We start from the raw sequence: 27,225 nt of genomic DNA on the forward strand, positions 1-27,225 counted from the left end.
ATTTTCATACACTGCATTTTTCTGCACAGTTGAGAAGCCCATCTATACAGTAAATTACTGAAAATGTATTTAGGTCAGAATCATCAGAAAGAACCACACTGCCATCTAGTGGTAAACTGAATTATTCAAAATTAAAAAAATGCAACAGTACATCTAGAATGCTGTTGACATAAAAAGCTTAAATCGTTTCTTCAGTCAAAAAAAAAAAAAATAAAAAAAAAAAAAAGTGAGCAGCTACAAATACTGTTTCAACTTGTGGGCAAGCACATGGCAGCTTACCATCCTATGGTTACAAGCTGCAGTTTATATAGGTTACCTGCCATAGGCTTACCCACAATGAAGACAGTTGGTGCTGCAGCTGCAAACAGAGGTGTAAAATCAGCTTTGTTTGCTAAACTCAATTACCAGGAAGCACATTCCCTCATATTGCCACTAAAAGGAAAAAGCATTCTCATTAGTTAACAAAAATTCACAACACATAAACAAGCTGAAGTTAGAAGCAGATTGGCTACCATGCACAGCTGCACCAGATTTTACACTCTCCAGTTTTAATAAATCAATCCCAGTGTTATCTAAAGCTAAAATAGTTTCCCCATCCCATTTCCAAGTACAGATTGGTTGAATAAAATCCTTTTTGGATTCTTTACATCTGGGTCTCATTGGGGATTTCACTTCCTGCGATATCCCTGAAACAAGTGTCCCCAAAGAAAGATTCTCTCTCCCTCTGCTTTCTGGTAAAAGCCTAAAAATCTGGATTTGCTCTCTACAGAGTAACATGGCAAGGAAGGGTGGGGTGTGTGTGTTACACTGGCTGATTCAGGGGACAGCCTGTGGGAGCAACGGATAAGGCAAGTACATCACCTTAGGCAGGGCTGCTGTCAGAAATCATGGGGAGCTGTACATTCTACTTGACAGCAACCCCCCCGCCCAGGGAGAGATGATGTATTATGCTGTAAATGTCCTCCCGTCCCACTGATCCCCCTGCTGTCTGGGCCCCCCTGTGTGCCTGGGCCCCCTACAAGAGGACCAGTGGTACCCCCTTCTACCGCTTGCAGTAAGGAGGGGGGACCAACTACAAGGAGAAGTGTTTTTGTCCTCTGAGCTCAGCTTTAAGCATTATTAAACCCAAAAGTGAAAATTATAGTGCAGCTTACCAATTCTTAGATGCGATGGCCAGGGCCGGTGCTTCCACAAGGCAAACTAGGCAGCTGCCTAGGGCACATTGCCACTTAGGGGCGCAGCCACGAGTCGGCACTCTCTCTCCATCATGAATGATTATTGCGAGCTGATGGGAGGGGTGGTGGTGGGGGAGGAAGAAGGGACAGAGGAAGATGCCAGGTCTCTTGGGCAGTGGCGGAACTACCAGGTCCTGGCTTTCCACCACTGTTGGAGAGGCCCCAAGAGGCAAGAAGGGAGCCCACCAGAGTGGTGCCTGCATGATGATCCTCTGGCTGGAGCTGAGCGGCCTTAGCCCCAGGCAGGAAGAGACTCTCTGCACTAAGTTGGTGGGCAGCCGTTCATTTTCCTGGGTCGGTATTAAGCAGGGAGCAGAAGAAAGCTGAACCTGAGCCAGAGCTCAGCACTGTAGGGCGGAACCTTTACTGGGGCAGAGGCGACGAGGCACTGGAATGGTCTGAGGAGGTTGGTGATGAAGGACATGCAGAGCTCTCTGACTGCTGCTTTTCCCTCCACCAGGAGCCGGTTGGAGCTGTGGTGAGCACTGTGGTCCAGGAGAGGAGCGTCCTGGGAGAAGGAATCGGCAGGATCACTGTGAGGGAGGGCAGAGTGCGGGCCACTCTCTTCATACCCTCCAGTGAGTGTCCCCAGAACAGGGGATTCTGGGTGTTACATGGAGCATACCTGCCAACTGTCCCATTTTTCCCGGGACAATCCCGGCAAATAGGAGCCTGTCCCGGGTAATTTATACTGTCCCTGTTAATCAGGGACAATGTAAATCATTTTAAAAAAATAAATAAACTTTTTTTTTTTTTTTTTTTTTTCTAATTTTGTTCCACACAGTGTCGCTCTCACCCCAGCTATGTGTTGTTGTTCTAGCAGCAGGGTATGACAGCATAATATGGAGGAACCATAAGATCAGGGTTACTAGGTATGAGAGGAGTTTTTAACCCCTTCCCTTTTTTTGGGGGGGGGGGGGTGCAAATAGCTGGTCTTGCTTAGGGCGTAAAATAAGTCTAGCACCAGCCCTGGTGATGGCTGCATTAGTTTTCTTTTTTTGTAGGCCCTTTTCTTTATTTTTTCGGTGACCTGGACAGTAGGTTAGTTGCTTTTAACGGAACATGCTGCCCTGCAGATGTAGCAGTTAGAGAGTTGCATTGTGAACAGGTACCATTAAAGGCCTGGTTCAGACCTATGCATTATTCAGTGCAGAAATACACTGCAGTCCATTTAACATGGCTTCCTATGGGTCCTGTTCACATCTGTGTGTTTTTTGAAAAGGGTCATGGACTTTTTTTTCCCCCCCACAGCAGGTTACATTTGATTCTATAGACTTCAATGGGAAAAAAAAAAAAATGCAGCGCTTGAATTTTTTTATGCATTTCTGCTGCGTTTTTGATCATTTCTCCTGCAAGACAACAGAGACCTGCCAAAAACCCAAAATGCATCAAAAACACGTAAAGAAAAACAAAAAAAATAAAATAAAAAACACCACAGAAATTGCAAGCATTAATTATGCAAGAATGGGCTACTATTTGTCATGAGGTGGCGTAGAAGTTGATTGACAGCATCATGTCAGGGCGAATTGCAGAGGTCTTGAAAAAGAAGAGTCAACACTGCAAATATTGACTCTTTACATAAACGTCATGTAAGGGTCAATAAAAGCCTTTGACCATAGGTGTGCACAGGGGGTGTGCCTGGGCACACCCCAATCAATACGTGTGGATTCCTCCTACTGCCCAGGCTTCCCCCACCCGTGATGCTGGATTCCCCCCAGGTTGCTGTGGGGGATGTTTCAGAATGGAGAGTGTGTAATTTACCTGCGCTTTCCATTTCCAAATGAACACACTTACGGTGTTAATTCATAACTGAAGAATAGTAAACTGTGTTTACTATGCTTCAGTTTGTGAATGAACAGGAAGCCATTCAGCACAGAGCACTTCCCATTCATTAACTGTCCAGTGCAGCTGAGGCTGGAGAGAGAGGCATGCGTGTTTGAGCTTTGGGGTGCACGCCCTAATGCAATAGGCTGCACACACACACACCTATGAAATGCTTGGAGTTATACTTCAGTATACTATAGTAACATCTAAAAACACAAAGCAGACTTTGTGAAAAATTAAGATTTGTGTCATTCTTAAAACTTCTAGCCACAGCTCTATTGTGCTGGGAGGAGCAGATTGCTTTATACTCAAATGAGGAGTATTCATTTGAAAGAGAATACTGGTTTGTTTTATGACCCCTTTCACACTTATGCGACTTAAAAGCCACACAATTTTGACTGGACTTTAAGCAATACCTAGATCTAGGGACCAACGCATTAAAACCAGCCCAAAGTAGTGCAGGGACTACATGGAAGTTGTACAGATATGAACGGTACGCTTTGGAAATCATGGAGTACGACTTGTCATGCAACTTTGCAGTCCCAAGTCACAGGACAAGTCACACAAGTGTGAAAGAGGCCGATAAAAAAATGCTTTCATTGGTATCTGTAAATAACTAAAAGAAATATAATTAAGACTCCATTCATTCACACTAGCACGACTTGTCAGGTGACTTGTGTGCCCTCAAGTCGCTTGTCATAACAAATGCAATGTAAATGAATGAGAGCCGTCTTAATTGGCACTACTGAAGTTGCTCCGACTTCAGAAAAGGGTCCTGTACTACTTTGAGACGACTTGTATCAATAGACTTTAATGGGAGTCGCCTCCAAGTCGGATCCTTATATCTTAATTGAAGCGACTTGTGATCAGACTTTCCAGGAAGAAGAAAGATTAGCCAGGCATTCCCCACATTGCAGCAATGCCTATTTGGTATACATGTATGTAAGTAATGGTATATATATATATATATATATATATATATATATATATATATATATATATATATATATATATATACACACACACACACACACACCATTTTCCCTGCTTGGTCTGTGTGAATGGCACTTGTGGACACTGATTCGTGGCACTGATACGTGGCACTGGTGGACACTGATACGTGGCACTGGTGGACACTGAGGAAATGAGAAAAAAAAACACAGAAAAGGGGAATTAGGTCACAACACATCATATTCTGATTGGCCAAATACAAAGTCGTCTGTCATATAAGTCGCGCAAAATAATTCACAAGTCGCGGTAAAAAGTCGCTCCGACATGGGGCAACTTATGGTCGTGGCAGTGTGAACCAGCTCTTAAACCTACCTATAAACAGCGAATGCAACTAAGTGTGTCAGTCCCTCAGTGAATGAGTTACATTAACAGACTTTTCAGCTCCTTACTTATTCAAACTTCCAATCATAGAAATGTTCAGTTAGTTACAAATCTGCTATCAATTATTCCCTATCACACACATCCAAATTACCTGGAGCTCCAGCAGCAGCCAGTAATCACTTCCTTCTCTCCTGGGCAACCACAGCCACGCTGAGTCCATAAGAAACACGTCACCCAGCTGAACAGGCTAAACCTGTCTCCTATCAATTAATTAATTAGTATTCCATCGTTCACTTACACAGGGCGTGATTTTTTTTTTTTTTAAGTTCTCTCCAGCCACTTTCAAGGGAAGTGATTGCACTATGGAACTGTGGTTTAACCACTTAAGCCCCGGAAGATTTTACCCCCTTCCTGACCAGGGGGTATTTTGCGATTCGGCACTGCGTGACTTTAACGGACAATTGCGCGGTCGTGTGACGCTGTACCTAAACAAATTTGGCGTCCTTTTTTCCCCACAAACAGAGCTTTCTTTTGGTGATATTTGATCACCTGTGCGATTTTTTGATCACGCGCTATAAACAAAAAAAGAGCGTCAATTTTGCAAAAATAGCAATATTTTTCACATTTTTTTATATGAAATTCCCCCCCAAAAAAATGTAAAAATCAACATTTTTTAACATTTTCGGTCAATTTGTTTTATGCTACCTATGTTTGGTAAAAAAAATCGCAAAAAGCGTATTTTGATTGGTTTGCGCAAAAGTTATCGCGTTTACTAACAAAGGGAAAGATTTTTGTCATTTTTGTTGTTTTTTTTTTAACGCGTAATGGCGGCGATCTGCGATTTTTTTTGCGGTATTGCGACATTGCGGTGGACAGATCGGACCCTTGACTGACATTTTTGACACTTTTGGAGTTACCAGTGACATTTCTACAGTAATCAGTGCTATATATATGCACTGTTACTGTAAAAATACACTGGTAGTGAAGGGGTTAACTTTATTTGGGAGGGAGGGGCTGTGTGTGTCCCTAGGGGCGTGCTTTCTACTGTGATTGGCTGTGGCTTGAGCTGTAAGGACACTGATCAACGGATCTACATAGTAGATCCGTGTGATCAGTGTTTTTACAGCGAGGAGAATGACAGATGGCTTGTTTACACAAGCCGCCTGACTTTCTCCCTCTCCCCCGCCGATCGCAGAGTGGCCGGCGGACATCGGGTCCGCCGGTCACACGCGCGGGGGGGTCCGTGACCATGCGGGAGCGGGAGCGCGCCTCCGGGGGCGCGCGCTCGCTCCCTAGACCCTCACAAGCTAGTGGCGTAGCCCTACGTCACTTTGCCTGTGAGGGGCTGACTGCCGACGTAGATCGGCGTTAGGCAGTCGGCAAGTGGTTAAGAGCCGGTTCACACTGTAGGGATGCCAGATATTGCATGTGATTCACACCGCACTGCTGTACAAATCACATGCAATGTCTGTGAGATGCAAATTCAGCTATACCGATTATATGGCTGAATTCCCATCGCATTCGGACCAAACTCCTGCAGGACACTTTTTTTGGTCCACACCTGAATCGGATCGCTTGGGTGGGACAAGGGGTGGACGGGTGCCCTGGGCACAATGGTTTACTGTAGGGATGGGGGCGCCTTCCTTCTGTTACAAGGCTGACAGGAGTAGGGACAGCGGCAGTGATGTTGACAAGCGAGCGACTACTGGGCATAGGATCCTCTGAGCTTGCACAACATGAATGGAGGAGGGGAGCGCAGTTTGACATCTTTGCCCTGGGCACTGGATGACCTTGTCCTGGCACTGCCCATGCGATCTGATTCCTGTGCGAACTGACAGTTCGCACTGCAATATGCAAACTGATCTTGGGGTGTTATTACCTTTGTATTGACACTCCCAGCAGTTTGCATATGGCAGTGTGAACTGCCTGCGAGTCGGGTGCGATGCGGGAACCCGCAGTTCATTCGCAGGATTCCCGCATCGCACTAATGTGAAAAGGCAATGTACACTACATTTTTGTGTGTTGAGGTTTTTTACAGTGCGTTCGTTTTAAACGAGCTGCCCAAGGCCTCGTGTACACTGTAGATGCTAAACTCACATTTAGGAGCAGTTGGGCATTTTTTTTATAAGTAGCCCCTGAACTCTCCTCTGTTATCTTATGTGTCCATGTACACTAAGTCATTTAGAGGCAGTTGAGGTTATTGGTGTTTATCGAAAGCAGAAAAATTGCATTTAGGACTGTAGTTTACCGGCATTTCAAACGCATGTAAAAGTGTGTAAACGCGATAACCCCCTTTTAGGTGCGTTTTCGTTTTTAGCATCTAAAGGGGACCCCCCCTCAAGGAGGAGAGAGACACCCCCCTCATCTCTTAGTAAACTGTATTTATTATTTAAGAGAATACCTCCTTATTAAAGTTTATTCAGGACAATCAAGAAGACCTGAAAAAGATGACATCAGAAATTTAGAATAGAGAAGAAAAAAAGGGTAAAGATTAAGAGGGGGTAATTGAACAGGACCTTGCACTCCGCTTCCCACAGTCCTGGAACTCAGTCAACCGGTTATAGATCGAGGATCACCAATTAGGTATCAGACCCATGGTTCCCTTATTTTCTCAAACATTGTCATTTTATCGTTTAAGATCGATGACATCCGTTCATTAATCATTATCCAACAGAGCTTTTGCTTTCCAAATTATTTCAAGGGTTCCTCTGCGGTAAAAGGTTTGAGAAAGGTTAGGCTAATGTGTTATAATTTTTGAGGTTTTCTATTTTTGATTATTCAGCTGTCTATCGGTTGTTTTGAGAAGCGCGCCCATTACAGTACAACTGCAGAGAAAACATGGCACTTGCTTGTAAAAATGCCATGGGAATATTTGCCTACTCAAGTCTGCATTTTGCAGTGGGAGTATAGAAAAGCCAAGGAACCTCATCAGATTTCAGCCTGCTCTATCTTCATAGGCCTCCTTTCTATACACAAAACTCCCATTATATGTTTGTTATGTGTTCCCAGTCATTCATACCTAAAAATAATTAAAAATATATATTTCTTTCCCATCTAGTTGTTTGTTTGGAGCAGGTTTAAGCACAGGACTCTTTACACAGCTTGTATTGTTCAAAAATAGCTTGCAATGTGCAGCTAGGGCACATACTGAGGGCCAATTGTTTTAAAGTGTATATACAGTATCTCACAAAAGTGAGTACACCCCTTACATTTTTGTAAATATTTGATTATATCTTTTCAGGTGACAACACTTTAGAAATGACTACTTTTGTGAGATACTGTACATACAATGTACCACCTAAGCCTTAAGATCTTTAACCCTTTGTTAGGACAGACAATGCGCGCATTTAAATTTCAACTGATAATGAGATCTGCAAGCACAGAGCAGAACGAAGTCCACTCCTTCAACCTACAGGTTAAGAGCTTTGGCCCTACGTTTTCAGCATTCTTAACAAGCGTTAAAAAGAGCCTTAATACAAGCCATTGCTGACCTTGTTAGCTGCTTGTACTTTAAAGTGGTTGCAAACCCTCACATATAGCCAATGAAATGACTGGCCTCAGGTGATACACAGATGTAGCGCCCTCCTAGGTAGGTGCTAGAGAGAAAGTATAGTTTTGAGCTCTGTCTGCTTACCAGAGGGGTTGCAGGTAAATCTATATTGCTTTCTGCCTATCAAGGAGCAGGATCTTTTAGTGAGGTCTGCTCGGTGTGCAGAGTGTTTCACTCTGGTCCAATAGGGAGGCATGTTGGACAGTGGAAGGAAACCCTACGAATGAGTGCATAGCCTTTGATACAGTCCTGGTGATTGGCAGAGGCCAGGTCGCCACGGTGCATTCTGCGATATTGTATAAAAGCCAGAAGCACATGTGCTGCAGGGTCTTTGGCTGGGGAGCAGAGTCCCGGAGGGAGGGGTCGGCTGCCTCCTCCTCTGAAGAGGTGCCATGTACATGGGCATCCGCAGAATTTGCCCCCCCCTCCCACGTATAACCTAAAATACCTGGCTGATCCTGCCTGGCTATGTCCTCCCCTCTGTAAACTGAACACGGTATACAATGGCGGCTGAGCCCTGACACTGTGGTCAGTTTATGTGCCTCCATCATCCTGTGTGCCCCTGTGTCTGTCTTTTATAAAAATAAGCCATTCTTTACACATTTTCAGAGCGCTGAGACCCACCGCCTCTCTCCTCCTCTCCCCCTCCCCTCCCAACTGAAATCAGTGAGGAATCCTCTGCCCCGTCTGCTGCAGGCAGCTGTCTAAGAGAGAGGAGAGAGCGAAGGGGTCATGTGAGCGGCGCTCAGCCCTCTGAAAACTTCTAAAGAACGGCTTATTTTTTTAAAACACAGACACAGGGGCAAACAGGATTATTAAACAGACCAGACAGGATGGTATAAAGTGGATTAACAACCACTTGAAAGGGGAACTTGAGATTCTAGGGGGGGGGGGCATTTGCGGATGCCCATGGCCATGCAGTCGCAGGAGGTTGTCCTGTGGGCCTGAGGAATGGATGAGAGGAGCTGAACCCAGAGGTCCAGGAGAGTTGACTGAGAGGGGAGACACGGGAGACCCTGGAACCACAGTATCATGAGTATAGGGACTCGTGTCAAGGAGCCTGACCTGATGGGGGCCACCTCTAAGTGTAGAATAGTCAATGGACGGGTGCCAGCAGTGGAGAAGAAAGAGGATGCTGGTGAGAATGTCCTGAAGATAATTGTCAGTTCACCAAGTCATTTTAGTGGCAGGGTGAATCAACAGCCTGACTGTATCGAAAGATATGAGTCCTCAAACATTGTCTATAGCTCAGATTGGAGTATCCCAATAATTCCTTCTCATATCCCCCTATTTAAAATAAAACAAAAACAACAACCAATACCACATGATTATTGGAGCGAGCCAAGGACGGAGAAAGTAAGAACTTGAAACTGTCATTAATGTATGCTGGTAACTCAGGGAGACCTGTAAAGTGAAATCTGGCAGTCCTTACAGGGGCAGTGCTACACAGAGATGAAACAAATGCTACATAAGTTGCATCTGTTTATCTACAACTGTCTTTCCCCTACATCCATTTAAAGTTCAGAATTTACACAAGATCTCTCAGCTCTGTAAAGTAGGGACACACTCCCCTCCACACAGCTCACAGAAACAGAGCTGAGGCTGTCAATCAGCTGGAGCTCCCTCCCCTGTCACCATTTTTATCTTGGTGTCAGGAAAACCTGTCAGAATTGACTCAAGTGAGTGAGGAATTATACTACAGTGGTTTTTGGTGCTTGTTGAGAATATATAAAAACTTTCTTGTGCAGAGTCTGGGTACAGGTTCATATTAACCACCTTAATACAAAGATATTACACCCCCTTCCTACCCAGGCCATTTTTCAGTTCTGGGATTGTTCAACTAACAAAAATTCAGTTGTGTAACATTGTATCCAAATTAATTTAATATTCTTTTTTTAGACAGAAAGAGCCTTCGTTTGGCGGTACAATATTTATTTTTTGCTATATAAAAGAAAAAAAAGTAAACAATTATAAAACTGTTTATTTTATTTTCTGATATATAAAATATCAAACCAAAATGCCAGGACAGTACAAACACCCCAGAAAATGAGGTGATCTCATTTTTTTGTCGCAATTTTATGGAATGAAGAAACATGCGGGTTTTGAGGTGGTTAAAGTGCACTTAGCCTCTAAAAGTCACCCCTTGGAGCCAAGTTTAAGTCTTACCTTATCATTTGAAGAAAGCTCCCTGGAGGATGAAATTGTGTGCAATGATTAGATGTCATGCATAAACCCAAATCAGTTTAAATCTCCCAAAACAATCTGAGAATTATTGGTGGTCAGTGGCACTTTAGACCCTCCACACCCATCAGTGGTCGGTGTTGGCACTTTAAAAAGCCTCCCTTTGAATGAAGACTTCCTCTGCTTTAGACCTTCTCTCTTTAGCACCTTCTATCAGGTTACAATACTCCTGTTTACATTTGTGATCGCTTTGACTGGCTTCAAAGTGATCACATTGCACAGAGCCCCTTTGATTGGCTCTGTACCCATAGCCTATATCTGATCACTGCTGTCCAATGACCAATGTAAACAGATTGATGTTTGAAAACATCCACATAGAACAAGAGTACTCTTGAACAGCCATTTTACTACAATGATCGATCGAGAGGTGGTTAAGCTACTGAGCCATGTATGCAACAGAATTTTTTCCCAGCAAAGCAGTTAGGGGTAGCCTGGGAAACATACAAAAAAATTATCTGTAGCTCCATCAACTGGCTGAAAGTGAAAATAAAAAACATTCACATACAACATTCACTGTTTATCTAACTAAAACAAATATATTTTAAAATCTTAGGCCCCTTTCACACAGGCGGGCCGTTCAGATCCGCCTGTCCGTTTTTTTGGCGGACCTGAACGGATGCCCCATGCATCTCTATGGGGCATCGGATGTCAGCGGAGACATGTCCGCTGACATCCGATCCGTCAAATCTGGATGGATGGAAACCCTATTTTCCATCCATCCAGCGGATGGGATCGGATGGAAAAACAGACAGACGGTCCTTTCCCATCCAATTCCCCCATAGAGAACAGCGGTACCTGACAGCTCTGTCTCCGCATACAGCGCGGAGACACAGTTGCCATCCGCCTGCTCAGCGGAGAATCGGCGGATCGATCCCCCGCTGAGATAAACGGAGTCCGCCGACAGACCGGAATGTGTGAAAGCAGGGCCGGATTAAGAGCATCATGGGCTTGGTGCTGAGGATTTTGAAGGGCCTTAAGGGCCGTGCCTTGGCATGCACCCAGAGGAGGAAGGGTGCAGCCATGCATGCCTAATTCAACATAGGATGCTGTCTCTGAAGCCAATAAACACATCCATGCATCGGCAACTGTCCCTCCTTGTCCGGCCTTCGTGCTGTGTGGGGAGGTTCTGAGGGAGCTGCCTGGGGAAGCGAGCATAGAAGCCAGACTTCTGTGTTTACAAGTGACAGAAGAGAGGTAACAGTGAATATGGCCAACCCGGGGCCTATATTAAGGTAGGGGCCTGGAGCTGCAGCTCCAATAGCCCCTATGTTAATCTGGCCCTGTGTGAAAGGGGCCTTAATCATACTGAAAAAAAGTAATTTAAATAAACCAAAATAAGTTTCCTTGAAAGTAGAACTTTTTAACTAACATTTTTGTTCTATTTTGGATGGAGTAAAGAAGGGTTATAACACCTGTCAGTTTTTTTTTTCTTTTTTGCCATTTGTGTCCCATTGGGGAGATTTACTTCCACTTCCTGTCCCATAACAGGAAGTGAGAGAAAGTCCTTGCAAATGAAGTGAATCCCTTGGAGACCCCCAGGTCACCAGAGCTACTGTCCCCATTGAAAGATTTTCCCTCTATTACTTTTGTAGGCACAGTTTAAAAATTTAGATTTTCTTTTATTTTCACTTTCAATGATAATGGTAAGCAGGACAAATAGTGAGGGTGAATCTCCCTAACAGGGGGACAGGCGACAATTAAAAACCTAATGACTTAATCCATCCCCACAGAAAAAAAAAAAACCTTGCCTTTAGTTATACTTTTAGTAGTTTTCTATTGGACATTGTGTTAGATGCTGTGAACCTTTTTGTTACACTGTTTATCTGGGAACCACAGTTGGTTGCTCTTATCTCAACTGAAGTCAGAGGAGAGCAGTCATGCCTGACCAACAGCAAGTTCCTCCAGTTTTTTAAATCCATATGCAGCTGGCTAGAAGTAAATCTATTTACTTATTCTGTTTAGGTTCAACCTGATTAATAATTTTCCCAGAAACTGGGTGTGAGCAAATTAAATAACCCAGAGTTAATTTGGTAGGCTGTATATTCCTTTCTAGAAATTGTGCAGAAAATCTAAAGAAAACAAGTCACTGTATGATACGGCTGCATGATGATGACAAAATGGATAATAACAAATCAGCAACTAATGGGAGAATAAACCATTTTAGAAAATTAAAAGGGGCATTTAAAGAAGTAGAATTAAAGTATTACTAAACCCTGGACCCTGCATTCGCTATTACTGGTCTCCCACAATACACAGAACATTGACATGCAATTATTTTAGAAAATATAAACTGCTAAATACCTTTTCTCATCAGCAGTATATGGCAGTCTTGTGACTTTTATCAGTGTCTGGTAAGGAGGAGGAGTTTTCATTGTCTTCTGATTGTCCTGTGAGGCTGCAGGACCCCTGACTCTCTGTCTGGACAGTGGTGATTGGCCCTGTACCAATCACATGCACCCTCCCAAGAGAAAAAAAAAAACACCAGACTGAGCATGTGCAGAGTGCCTCCTAGGGCTCTGTTCTATCAGCAGATGGATTGGGGACTGTGGAAGAAGGGGAGGATCAGGGAAGACTGGATCAAACAGCCCTTTTACACAATGCGCAAAATTAACTCCTTAGCTTCCACAGTGAGTATAACAAGCATGCTTTACTGTATATACAGACTGATTTTACTGTTGTGGGTTTAGTAACACTTTAACCACTTCAGCCCCGGAAGGTTTTACCCTCTTAATGACCAGGCCATTTTTTGCGATCCGGCACTGCATTGCTTTAACTGACAATTGCGTGGTCATGCGACGCCGTACCCAAATACAATTGATGTCCTTTTTTTCCCACAAATAGAGCTATCTTTTGGTGGTAATTGATCACCTTTGCAGTTTTTCGTTTTTGCGCTATAAACAAAAAAAGAGAGTCCATTTTGAAAAAACACCAATATTTTCTACTTTCTGCTATAAAACATTCCCAATAAAATTTTTTTAAAAATCTAATGTTTTTATCAGTTTAGGCCAATTTGTGTTCTGCTACATATTTTTGGTAAAAAAAAAATCCCAAAAAGCGTATAAAAATTGCTTTGCGCAAAAGTTATAGCGTTTACAAACTAAGGAATAGATTTATGGACTTTTTGTCTTTTTATTTTTTTTATTAGTAATGGTGGCAATCAGCGATTTTTATTGTGACTGCGACATTGCGGCGAACAAATCTAACACTTCATGACACTTTTTGGGGACCAGTGACATTAATACAGTGATCAGTGCTAAATAATATTCACTGTTACTGTATAAATGACGCTGGCAGGGAAGGTGTTAACACTGGGGGTGATCAAGGGGTTAAATGTGTTCCCAATTTGTGCTTATTAACTGTGGGGGGGATGGATTTAACAGAGGCAGAGAGAAATCGGTGATTCGGCTGAATCACACGATCTTTCCCTGTCTCTCTGACAGGAGAGCCGTCTTGCATTGTTTACATACCAGACAGCTCTCCTGTCAGTTTAGCTGAAGATCGCAGGAGGTCGGCGCAGATCGAGCCTGCTCCTCTCATGGTCTGTCCCAAAACCACGTGCACATAATCATGTGGATTTACGTGATTATGCGCAGCCGAGTCACCCTACCACAGTAAATCTGTGTGGGGAGGTCGGCAAGTCGTTAAAGAGAACCCACCACCCAGAATACAGAGTAAGGCTCCTTTCACACAGGCGCACCGCCCGGCGGAGTCCGTTATGCTCAGCGGTCTGCAGGGAACCCCTTTAAATGAAACTGACAGAAGAATGTGCTGGAATATGCCTGCAGGGACCCCATGTATTGTACCACCGTCCTCCTGATTCTTCCAGCAGCATGGAGAGAGGGCAGGAAGTGACCTTGGCTAGCAGCAAGAAACAAAAGCACAGGAAGTGATGTCGCCTGGGGAAGGTCACGCTGTTCAGCATGGCACAGGGACTACACAAAGATGTATGCCCATACATATCAATAGGAAGCCTCAGGGAAAATGGCTGCCCCATAGAAGTCTATGGGGAAAAATTTACATTGCCCACACTTAAGATGGCGGCGCCCACGCGAGCCATGCAGTCAGAAACCAACACATGAAGGCCTCAGGAACCACAACAGGGACCAGCAAGCCCAAGGTACAATGTAACCCCCCCCCCCCCCCAGGGCGCCAGGTGCTCCAGACACACAGCCACCGCAGGGACAAGGAAGGGGGGGGGGTTAGGACACACAGACCGGGCACCGGGCAGGCCAGGGGGATCTCTTGGGAGACAAAAATCCCATTATACCCAGGAGAAGGCCCACACCCCCCCCCCCAAGGCCAGCAGGGGCAAGGGGGACACATTTACTCATCATACCATGGACCGGGTAGGCTCCACTCTGGGCAGACTGCCTCCCACCCAAAGTGGGGGTGCTGCCAGCAGAGGGGTGCGCTACGACTCAGGGCATTCCAGGTCATCGCGTCCTAGCGAGGCATCCGCTCGCAGGCTCGTCCCCCATCCGGAAAAGGGGGCACTGTCGTGGCTAGGCCCGAGTCGGGAATATAACCTGCTCACGCTCGTAGGCCAGACTGGGGGGACCATAAGGATCTAGATTATCCAGTGCGAAGCCCCAGCCGGCATCGTTGCTTGTAGATCACCAGGAAAATTCTTCCCTGAACACTAGCTAGCAAGTGAGTAAAGAGAAAAAAAAATAAATATTCTGAAAAGAATAAAAAAACTGAGATCGGAGTCCCAGCAGGAAACTTAGGTCCTACTCCTTCTCTAGGCAGAAACAAACTGATGTGCTGGGCTGTGGCAGTGGAGGTTATGTCTGGAGTGACAGCCCCATGGGCGTGTATAGGTTAAAAGTTTTGTACTAACGTACTGCCTACACTACTCCTGCAGGTGGCAGCATAACCCACTCAGCTCATGGGGATGAGGCTGTGTCTATCGATGGACGATAGAGAAAATATAAGTTAGAAGAAGACATTTATCTGATTTTTTCTCAATTTTATTGATTGCAAGATTACACATTACACAGGTTATATATTGTAAATAAATGTAAAGGTTTTTCTTCCTGTACTTAGCATCTGCAAAATCTTTTACTTCAGCAGGGACCAATCAAGATTTAATCCATCTATGGCCAGGCTGGTTGTATCCATCCATCAATTGACTTGTGTACATTCATTCTGTTGGATTTTTTACACGCAATTACTGCCGGCAGCTATAGCTGCTAACAGTAATCATTGTATTCTGCTGGCCAGGAAGGCACCCTACGCCCCCCCTCCCCCCACCTCAGCACAACACAATAGCGCTGCAGGAAACATTCCCCCATCAATTCTGACTATATTGATGGGGGAATCAAGCGATTTTCTTTCCTTTGACCCGCGATGGAAGGAAAGAAAATCGCATAACCTGTGGGCTGCTTTAGTCATCAAACTGTATCATCTTGGGGACAGCTACCCTGTTTCCCCGAAAATAAGACAGTGTCTTATATTAATTTTTGCTCCCAAAGATGCACTAGGTCTTATTTTCAGGGGATGTCTTATTTTTCCATGCAGAAGAATACGGTACACATTTATTGTTGAACAAAAAAAAAAGGAAATTTATTACCTGTATACGGTACAGTAGTAGTTGTCATCACAAACCAGCAAATTACATCCTGTGTCATTTTGATCCCCCTCTCCTTCTGATCCTCCTGTGTCATTTTGATTTCCCCTCCCCTTCTGATCCTCCTGTGTCATTTTGATTGCCCCCTCTGATCCTCCTGTGTCATTTTAAGTGATCCCACTCCCCCCACCCCTGTGCCAGTTTACACCTTCACCAGACATCCCCCTTACCCCTTTATCAGACATTTCCCCCCTACCTCAGTCACCCCTGTGTGTCCACACAATGTGCCCGACTCCTGCTTCGCACGACTCACTGTCTAATTGTGAGTCAGCCAGACTCCGTCAGGGCAGAGCGTGCAGCAGGCGACAGCTTGTCCTGGCAGCGGCGCGGGCTCTCTGATTAAAATAGACCTTGCACTTCCTGTCTGCTCCGGCTGCCCTGCGGCCAACAGTGAGCTGCGCGGTGGCGCCCGCCCCTACGGTCCAGAGTTACGGTAGCTTCGGGGGGCCTTATTATCGGGGAGACCTTATGTTCGGGGGAGGCCTTATTATCGGGGAGATCTTATTTTCGGGGGGATGCCTTATATTTCAGCGAGAGGCAAAACTGTAAGTAGGTCTTATTTTCGGGGGATGTCTTAATTTCGGGGAAACAGGGTAGTATATGCACAGAGCACCTACTCTTTCATGGGTCATTGTGGTTCTCAGATAATTCTTTATCAGTGCCAATTTGTTGAATTACCTTTCTCATGAACAACTAGTGACCATCCTGTTCAAATATATTCTAAGAGCTACAATAACATCAGCAAGGGTATCAGCAAACCCTTCATCCTGTAATAGAAGTAAATGCTGTGATGGAGTGAGACATGACTGGAGCTTGGCAAAGGCTGCAAACTGGGCAATATCCTTAACAAATGCACTACTGAAGTCTTGAAGGAAAATAAATTTAATTTTTTTATATATAAGTCAGGGGCCCCCTATGGCAGGGGTGCCTGGGGCAATTGCCCGTTTTTCCCCCTCATAAATCTGCCACTGAATGAAAGCATGTGCTGTAATAAAATCAACATTTGTTGTGTCCTGGAGTTGAGGAATTCGGATTGACCAGATGCAGAGTTGTATAAAGTACTCGAAACCCATACTTCAGTAAAAGTACAAGTGCTCGATCAAAAAGGGACTTGAGTAGAAGTACTAAAGTATTCAACATTTTTTGTACTTAAGTATTGCAAGTAATTTTTTTAAAAAAATTTGCTACTCAAGTACTGAAAGTAAAAGTACCAGTAGTTTTGAAAAAAAAATTGCTACTCAAGTACTGAAAGTAAAAGTACAAGTACTGTGTTATGTAGTTATTAAAGAAAGAAGTCAAAAGTTTGAACATCATATTGTTTTTTATTATTTCAAATGCAGCTTTTATTTATACATACAGTAGCATTTATTTTCGTATGCGCTGATAATACACAGGTTTTGAGCTTCATGAAACCTGCCATCTACTGTTCTGGCAGTGGTCATTTTTATAATAGTAACGAGTAACTATGCAACACAAAAAAAAAAATATTGGAGTAGAAGTATTGAAATCATTGAAAAAATGTTGTGAAGTAAAAGTGGAAGTAGGAGAAAAAAATTCTACTCTAGGAAAGTACAGATACCGACTTTCGGTACTTAAGTACAGTAGTGAAGTAGTTCTACTTAGTTACTATACATCTCTGACCAGATGCTTATTTTTATTGCAAAGGTGTGCTTACCTTTGAACTATAGCAGTATCTTCACCTGCTGCTGTGTCTAATACCACTGCATGAATCATTAAATAGGGAAATACTGTATATTGTGAGGAAATAATAGCCTTTGGCAAATACACCATAGATAAAATAAAAGTGGACTTCAAGTAAATTCTGCTACAGAAAAGGTAATGGAATCCCTGAAATACCTTAGCTATAGAAGATGCTGCTTCAAGGTCCTATAGCACTCATATATTGTCCAAGTATCATTAAAGTGGTTGTAAAGTTTTTTTTTATCTTAATGCATGGGAAAGCACAAAGTAGCAATGTAAATAAAGAAACACCAAAATATATTTTCATGGCATAATATGGCCATGGTGTTTATTTAGGGGATTACCCAAAATTAACAATTTAAATAATCAAAATCTAGCTCTCAGCATGACCTCAAAATTTAAACTCAACAGACTGATCAAATATCAGATCTCGATAACCATGTCCTTCAAGACTTTAGACTGGAAGACCAGCCCCCTCTAAGTAACACCTTGACATTACGAACAATTAACAAGAAAAGAGGGGGGGGGAGCACGGTCATGGTCCTCTTCAGGCAGCTACAGCATGAGGCAGAGTCCGGCTTTTATAGATGGGCGTACAGCGCGAAAACCAAACCGCCAAAATAGCCCAATTAGCAGCTTGTTGCTGGGGGAGATTTCTCCAATAGGAACCTGAAAAAGAAGGAGAAGAGCAAGTAGCTAAATCCACCCTTTTTACTGTCCCATGCAGGACCCTGGGTAATGCCGGGGACCATACACGAGACAGCGCAAAGCATCAATGTAAACAAAGAAACAGACACCATAATATATTTTAATGGCATAATATGACCACTGTGTTTATTTAAGGGGTTACCCAAAATTAACCATTTAAATACTGAAAATCAAGCTCTCAGCATGAGAGCTAGACTCAACAGACTGATCAAATATCAGATCTCAATAACCATGTCCTTCCAGACTTTAGACTAGAAGATCAACCCCACCTGCCGATGCCAGGTGTGCAACAGCTGGCTGAGGCCCCCCACAAACCGTGGCCAGTTCTATATTATTCTGTAAACTTAAATTAAAAATGTCTAAGCCTATATTAGACAAATGTACTGAATCTGACCTATAAAGACCTGGAATGAAACCTTCCATGTCAATGTGACGATAGGAAAAGCCATTGGAGGCAACCATAAAGTTATGAATTGTACTATTTAGACGTCTTCGAATTTTGTCCAAATAGAACAATTTACCTGAAAGGGACCAAATTAATATGGGAACCATCTCAGAGAAGACAATGGAGGTATACGGAAACAGGACTCTAAAGGAAGATAAGGCTTGCTTCCTATTTCAAAGAGAAGATCCAAAGTTTTTACCTTACCAATGTCATTGGCCCCAGCATGAATTATTATTTTAATCAGGGCTGGGCAAACTTGCAGATAAATGAATCAGCTCCTGTCTCAAGTTCTTCCATCTTAAACCCCTAGTACCTTTCCAGAAAATTTGAATCTTATTAGCACACAAGCCCAAAGTCTCCAAGAATTTAGGAGCATCTGAAAAAGAGAATTAATTGATAGCTAATCAGGATGAACATAGCTCCTAAATATACTGCTACACCACCGTCCCAACCTCATATCTTCTTCAGGGAAGAAACCAGAGATGTATAGTAACTAAGTAGAACTACTTCACTACTGTACTTAAGTACCGAAAGGCGGTATCTGTACTTTCCTAGAGTAGAATTTTTTTCTCCTACTTCCACTTTTACTTCACTACATTTTTTCGATGATTTCAATACTTCTACTCCAATATTTTTTTTTGTGCTGCATAGTTACTCGTTACTATTATAAAAATGACCACTGCCAGAACAGTAGATGGCAGGTTTCATGAAGCTCAAAACATGTGTATTATCAGCGCATATGAAAATAAATGCTACTGTATGTATAAATAAAAGCTGCATTTGAAATAATAAAAAAACAATATGATGTTCAAACTTTTGACTTCTTTCTTTAATAACTCCATAACACAGTACTTGTACTTTTACTTTCAGTACTTGAGTAGCATTTTTTTTCAAAACTACTGGTACTTTTACTTTCAGTATTTGAGTAGCAAAATGGAAAAAAAAACTACTTGCAATACTTAAGTACAAAAAATGTTGAATACTTTAGTACTTCTACTCAAGTCACTTTTTCATCGAGCACTTCCACTTCTACTCAAGTCACTTTTTGATTGAGCACTTGTACTTTTACTCAAGTATGGGTTTCGAGTACTTTATACAACTCTGGAAGAAACCTATAGAACTTGGCAGGGTGGCGGCCTTAATCCTAAAAGAGTGGGAGGAAAAGTGGAAGCCAGAAAGACTAAGATGCTTGAAACAGGAAGCTAGGACGGAAGGAAATTAATGTCTAGTCATAGAAGATAAGTCAAAATGAATGAAAAAAGAACCAGAAAAAAATGGTCTAATAGACAGAAAATTTGAAATGTTCTGAACAGGACACAACTCAGCCTGGACAGTCCTATGCAGTGAGATTATGCGACCCCTACCAGACTGATCAGTTTTTGATCTGCGGATCTGAATAGATACTGAGTCATTTAAAACTGAGACATCGCTGTCCAACAAGAAAGAATTGGAGGACTTGTTATGGGCAGAAAACTCACCAACTCTTAGGGCACCGAAAAAGGCCACAGAAAAAACTGCCCTAAATAACAAAATTTCATAGGGGGAAAAACATACATGTTCCAAGGCGGAAAACAATTTGACTAAAAGATCAATGGTAATAGGTCTCCGACCATCTTTAGCCAAGCGGAAATGCTTAAATCCTTTCAAGACCTGTCTAACCTGAAAAAAGAAGGAAGGTCAATAAAGAAGGAAGGTTGAAGAATTTTAGAAAGGACACACCAGCCAATATTTTATGAATAGATGTAGCACTCAGCTTGGAGGGCATTAAAAAAGAAGCAAAGGACAGAGCTATATATGCATTGACACTTGAACACTGTAGACTGTAACCATTTATATCAGGCCTGGAGATATTCCTCCCATGTTTTATTTAAGACAGAGTTCTTCAGATTAGCAGTGATGAATCCCAAATCAAGCCCCAGAGGAAATCCAGGTATCGGGCTCCCACAACATCTACTTCTGGCGCCAATTCTTGGAATCTGGAAGACTAAAAATGAGAGAGGTAGTCTGCAATCACATTATTTACACGTGGTAAATGCTTAGCTTTAATCCATATATCAAACTTCATGCACTGCAGGACTAGAAAATGAAGCAATTTAACCACAAATTCTGACCTAGAGGACAGACAACTAACAGCGAAGAGAACACCTTTATTATCCGTGTGAATAATAACTCTTTTGTTTTGGAAAGTCTCACACCAAATAACTACTGATACCACCACTGGAAACAACTCTAAAAGAACGAAGTTCCCCAGAATTTCTGGAATTTTCCAGGATGGATGCCATTTTTTCTGCACACCAGTGGCCAGACAGAAAGGCCCCAAAGCCTATGGAACCTGAAGCATCAGTGAAGAGACACAGATCGAAGTCTTCTGTGAATTCTTGCTGCCAGACAGTCAAACCATTAAAACCAATCAAGAACTTGTTCCAGACTTTTAAATCCTCTTTAATAGCCTTAGAAATAGTAACATGAGAATAGGGGTTGTTTAAAGCCGAGTTCCGGCCACAAAATCGACATAACCGATTTTGTGGCCATCCGCTTGCTTTTCCCCACCTTAAACAGAATTGGATAGTTAGGATATTTTTTTTTACTTACCTTGTAATTGTAGAAAGAAATACTCACCTGTCTTCCACTTCCTCCCTCGACGGCCGCGGCCCGCTCCGTCACTTCCGGTTTGCAATGATTCCTGGGAGCTGAACGTCATCGCTCCCAGGAATCAATGCGACGGCACCGGCCCCGCTCGTCACTTCCGGTGCGACGCTGCATTCCTTGCTAAACAGCTTCTGGGCATGCCCAGAAGCTGTGGAGGAATGCGGCGCCACACCGGAAGTGACGAGAGGGGCCGGTGAAGGCGCATTCTGGGAGAAGAAGACGCGGAAGAGGACACAGAAGAGGATCGCGCTGGCTTCAGCTGCCCACAACAGAGATGGCAACGCTGGAGAAGAAATTTTAAAAGTGAGTATTTCTTCTTGCAGGTAAGTGCGAACCGGGACAGATCAAAGGCTAGCCATTGTGGAATGTACTAGCCCTGACTGTCCCGGGGGTATGTTTATTGAAAATTTTTTTTGTGGCCGGAACTCTGCTTTAAACCCTTTATTGCCAGGGAAAATCTGCGGGATAAAATCCTAGCTATAGGGATAACTCTGGCGGTAAAAGCAAATAAACCAAGTAAAGCTTGGACTTTCATTAGCAGGGCTCTACATTTAGATAAGAATGAGGATATTACTGCCCTGATTTTGGACAATTTAGAGAGTGGTGATCTGAATTCCATAATATCTGAGTCAATTTCAATACCCAGAAACTCTATGTTGGTAGAAGGAAAAAATGTTTTATCTTGTGCCAGGGGAATACCGAAATCTTCACAGATTTTAAAAAAAGATGACAGAGCATCAGAACAAGTAGAAGAAGAAGCTGGATGGATAAAAAGAAAATCTAGGTGATGGATGTATCCAGCAGATGAATAAGACATGGACAACACCCATTGGAGAAATGAAGAAAAGGCCTTGTAAAAACAAGATAGAGAAAATCCTATTGGCATACATTTGTCATAGTAAAATTGGCAATTAAAATAAAAACCCAGCGAACTAAAGCTCTGGGGGTGGACAGATAGTAACCGAAATGCTGACTTGATGTCAGTCTTGGCCATCAATGAGTTTCTTCCAAAGCACTTAAGCAGAACTAAAGCTTCATCAAAAGAAGGTAACCAAAGCCTCAAAATTATAAAACAAAAACTATCAGTGCAAGCCGTGTAGTAATAATACAACATACAATGCAAATAATAACAGTGCTGTAAATTATATATAGTGCAATGTGGGCATTGAAAAAGAAATGAAAAAATGTGCATAAATAATATGGACCGGCAGCATACACTACAATCGTGTCCACACCTCAGAATCAAGTAAATTAATATAGAAAAAGAGATGCGCCAGACATACACAAATTAATAATATTGAGTGTCCATCAAAACAGTCCAAATGATGCCGTGCTCAAATGTCCACAGTGTTGGTAAAGGAAACGTAATCCCGTGAGAAATTATATCAAACACCATATGTGTCAAATCCCTCCACCAGGTAGATTAGCCTCTCACCTCAACACGGGACCCAGACGGGCCAGCATTAGCCTGTATGCAAACATAGGACCCCAGGGGGATAACTCTCCAGCCTCTCACCTCCGGAGAACACAGGGACCGGATACAGGTGGGTCACACAGACCCCACAAGCCTGTGATCCCTTTATCCTTTGGTGGATCAAACCATAGCATACCTATGCCCTCTGAAAAGCGATCCCACTGTCAAAAGGGCTACTTCAATTGTAAAGTAACCCCAAGCTTCATTCACACCTTTGCAGCTATGACAAAATGTGTGTGTTTCTGTGCAGCACATTCATTTCTATGTGCTGTCCTATGCACTAAAAAGCCTTTTTTAAAAATCGTGCGGCACCAAAACGCATGCTACCTAGTTACCATGCATTTTAGTATAGGCAAATGAGTCCACAAGCAAGGTGTGTGTGGGCTAGGATTTCTACATTATCCCTTTAAACCCAAACACATATTAATTACACAGGTTCTGTGGCTTATTAACCACTTCTGGACTGAAAGGTTTTATTCCATTAACCACTTCTAGACCGGAAGATTTTCCCCCTTAATGACCAGGCCATTTTTTGAGATTCGGCACTGCGTTACCTTAACAGACAATTGCACAGTCGTGCGACACTGTACCCAAATAAAATGTATTTCCTTTTTTCCCCACAAATAGAGATTTCTTTTGGTGGTATTTGATCACCTGTGCAATTTTTATTTTTTGTGCTATAAACAAAAAAACAGCGACAATTCTGAAAAAAAAAAAAAAAAACCAATATTTTTCACTTTTTGCTATATAACATTCCCAAACATTTTTTTAAAAAATCTAATTTTTTTCATCATTTTAGGCCAATTTGTATTCTGCTACATATTTTTGGTAAAAAAAAATCCCAATAAGCGTATTTTGATTGGTTTGCGCAAAAGTTATCGCGTCTACAAACTAGTGGAAAGATTTATGTAATTTTTTTATTTTTTTTATTTTTACTAGTAATGGCGGCGATCAGCGTTTTTTTAGCGGGACTGCGACATTGTGGAGGACAGATTGGACACCTAACTGACGTTTTTGACACTTTTGGGGGGACCAGTGACATTACTACAGTAATCAGTGCTAAAAATATGCCCTGTTACTGAAATAATGACACTGGCAGGGATAGCTCTCCTATTCTTCTCTGAATGATCTTCACCTTTCTTATCTAATTTGGAAAGAAATTCCTTAGTGGAGGTTAGCAGGGACGACATGTCAACAAATTCTTCTTTCCAAATGTTTTATTTCACTGAGGGAGATAAATGGAAGCCCAAAGGTGAGATCTCACAGGGGAGGGCTTTTTTCATACAAGACTCAGAAATAATGGACTTATGCCTCGTACACACGCAACGATTATCGGCCGACCGATCGGCTGTCTTTTGTCCAGTGTTGTTGTGTTGGTTGAAATGTGCTCTAGACTGCACACAAATTTTCTCGGCCAACAAAAACCAACTTCAGAATTGATGTCATGTGCTGGTTTACTTTCCGTGTGTTTTTTCTTCTCTGAGCATGCCCAGTCTTGCTCATCAGATTTTTGTCTGTCGAAATCTGTACTGACTGACGGAAAATCGGCCGTTGTGTTGACGGGAAACAAAAATTTTATAGCCTGCACACCAGATTTTATTCGCCCGAAAAGTCAGAGTCGCTTGTCGAAAGCATCATACTAACAAGCCGAAAATCAGCCGATCGGACGTTGGCCGAAAATTCACGGCCAACTATCGATGCGTGTGTACGAGGCATTAGTCTTAGGCTAAATAGGAGTGAGATTATGAGTCTGAATTTTTGTAGTATGCAATGGTCTATTTGCTGGTATAAAACATTTCCTTGAGTTCTAAAAGCATTCCAAACTGGACCAATTTTTTGTTCGTCACCAGAGATCGCTTGATGTAACAAATTAACAATATGATTTTCTGGGAAAAAAAAACAATAGACTGTGACTGCAATACCTGTAAAACACCAGCAGGTGGAGTAGCAACAATATGAACTTTATTTTGAGGACATTGAAAACCACCAAAATGCTGAGCACCTGTCTGCCAGCAAACTAATTGTATAGATTGTAATGCATCAGGAATTTGAGCACCAGATAGGGCATTTATAGACTGTGCGTCCTAAAAAGCACCAGAAAACTGTGTATCCCGTAAAGCACCAATGGCTTGTGTCCCTTGTAAAGCACCAGAAGGCTGTGCCTCCTGCACCATATTAGACTGTGCATTTTGAGCCACATTATGTACTAAGTGTGCTGAAGGAAACCACTAGCCCCATCAGAAAGTGCCCTGGCAATGAAGAAGGGAGAATGAGCCCCTGGTTCTTCTTCCGGCATATTAGCAAAAACATTAGTGTGACAAACTTACTCAGGACAGGGGCTTTTGGAGGGGACTTCAGGCTAGCCTCTTGCCTACTGAATATGGGCCCTGGCTTGTGAAGGAACACTGCTCTTTGTGGGGTGTATGTTGGGGGGGGGGGGGGGAGGACCCTTGGAGTAATGTTACTTTGGATTCAAGTTCACATCTCCTCAAGACACACAGACTCTGGGACTCTAGGCCTAGGATCCATGTTAAAGACCTAGGGGACTGCTCCGCTCCGTCAGACTAATTTATGTGGATACTATGATTTATTGCAATCTGTGTCAATATATTGGGTTCATTTACCACTAACCAGTCTGTTGCTTTTTAATACTGAACCTTAGTTGTGTGCAGGGTATCTATATTTGTGCTCCCAGTGCAGTATCCATTTGCTTTACCTTGTGTGTCAATGGGGCTGAGGCTGCTCTCAGAATCGAGGCAGAAGAACAGAGAGCCCAATCTACCAAGCAGCTCCTGTGGGGGTAGCGCTACACAAGTAATTGGCCTTTGTAGCTAATGCGCAATGTAAAATCTATTTTTCAAGGCTTTCAGTGCCATATTCTTATATTTTACATGTGTGATGTTCAATTATGTCAGATTGTTGCCTTAATTTTACTGTTCTACTTTTTTTAATTAGCTAAATTTTTAAAGTTTTCCCATCTTTTCCACTTTGTCTGGTGCATAGACCAGTAAGGCCTGGCTTACACAAATTAAATTTCTGATGGAACTTGAGTTACACAGAATTGCATGATACCATTGTTTTCAACGGTGGCGGTTCATATTAATGCAGTACTAATGTGATGCGAGTTTGGGGAAGGGTCCTTTGCTACTTTGGTGCGATGCAGTGTGATTTGGTGTCCCAAAAACTTAAATGGAAATGTATTAACCGCTTGCCGACTGCGCACAGTATATTTACTGCGGCAGTCAGCCCCGGCCAGGCAGAGTGACGTAGATCTACGTCGCTAGCCTGTCACCGGGTTTTGAGCCAATAGCGGGCGAGCGCGAGCCCGCCTCGGCTCGTTCACAGAGGAGTCCGGGCGTGTGACCGGCAGACCCGATGTCCGCCGGTCGCACTACGATCGTCGGTAGAGCGGGAGAAAGGCGGGCGGCTTATGTAAACAAGCCGCCTGTCATTCTCCCCTGTTTAAAAATGGAGATCAGACGGTTCTACTATGTAGAACCGTAGATCTCTGTTTTTACAATAGGAGACATGTCCCATCAGTTAGAAGCACGCCCCTAGGACACACTTAACCCCTCCCTCTCCAATACAGTTAACCCCTTCCCTGCCAGTGTCATTTTTACAGTAACAGTGCATATGTATAGCACTGATTACTGCAGTAATGTCACTGGTACCCCCAAAAGTGTCAAAAATGTCAGTCAAGGGTCCGATCTGTCCGCCGCAATGTCGCAGTACCGCAAAAAAAATCACAGATCGCTGCCATTACTCGTTAAAAAAAAAAAACACCAAAAATGACAAAAATCTTTCCCTTTGTTAGTAAACGCGATAACTTTTGCGCAAACCAATCAAAATACGATTTTTGCGATTTTTTTTTTACCAAACATATGTAGCATAAAACAAATTGGCCAAAAATGTAAAAAAATTTTGATTTTTACATTTTTTTGGAGGGGAATTTCATATAAAAAAAAAAGTGAAAAATATTGTTATTTTTGCAAAATTGTCGCTATTTTTTTGTTTATAGCGCATGATCAAAAAATCGCACAGGTGATCAAATACCACCAAAAAAAAGCTCTGTTTGTGGGAAAAAAAGGACGTCAAATTCGTTTAGGTACAGCATCGCACGACCGTGCAATTGTTCGTTAAAGTCACGCAGTAAAAAATCGCAAAAAAACCCTGGTCAGGAAGGGGGTAAAATCTTCCGGGGCTTAAGTGGTTAATGCAGTACTAGTGTGATGCGAGTTTGGTGAAAGGTCCTTTGCTACTTTGGTGTGATGCAATGCGATTTGGTGTCCCAAAAACTTGAATGGAAACGTATGAAAAACGCATGTACATGCATTTTCTGTGTGATTTTGTTGCCTTTTTTGCTGAGTAGTAGTAGTATTAGTTCCCCGGCCACAAAAATTGCACAAACACCGCACAGCATCTGCACTGCACAATCAC

General features: G+C 42.8%; 1 protein-coding gene across 1 annotated transcript in view; it reads right to left on the reverse strand.

The window, feature by feature from the left end:
* LOC309554629 (NAD-dependent protein deacetylase sirtuin-3-like) overlaps positions 1-23,978 on the reverse strand; it is a gene marked incomplete at both ends in the record, with an annotated part of 64,144 nt that extends 40,166 nt beyond the window's left edge. The window contains 2 exons of the mRNA XM_082256348.1: positions 18,979-19,041; positions 23,924-23,978. Of these exons, the coding sequence (XP_082112474.1) occupies positions 18,979-19,041; positions 23,924-23,978 (118 nt within the window). The remainder of the gene's footprint in view (positions 1-18,978; positions 19,042-23,923) is intronic.
* Between the last annotated feature and the right edge of the window lie 3,247 nt (positions 23,979-27,225).

This window comes from Pelophylax lessonae (assembly GCF_965119305.1).
Source record: "Pelophylax lessonae genome assembly, chromosome: 4".
Lineage (NCBI taxonomy): Eukaryota > Metazoa > Chordata > Amphibia > Anura > Ranidae > Pelophylax > Pelophylax lessonae.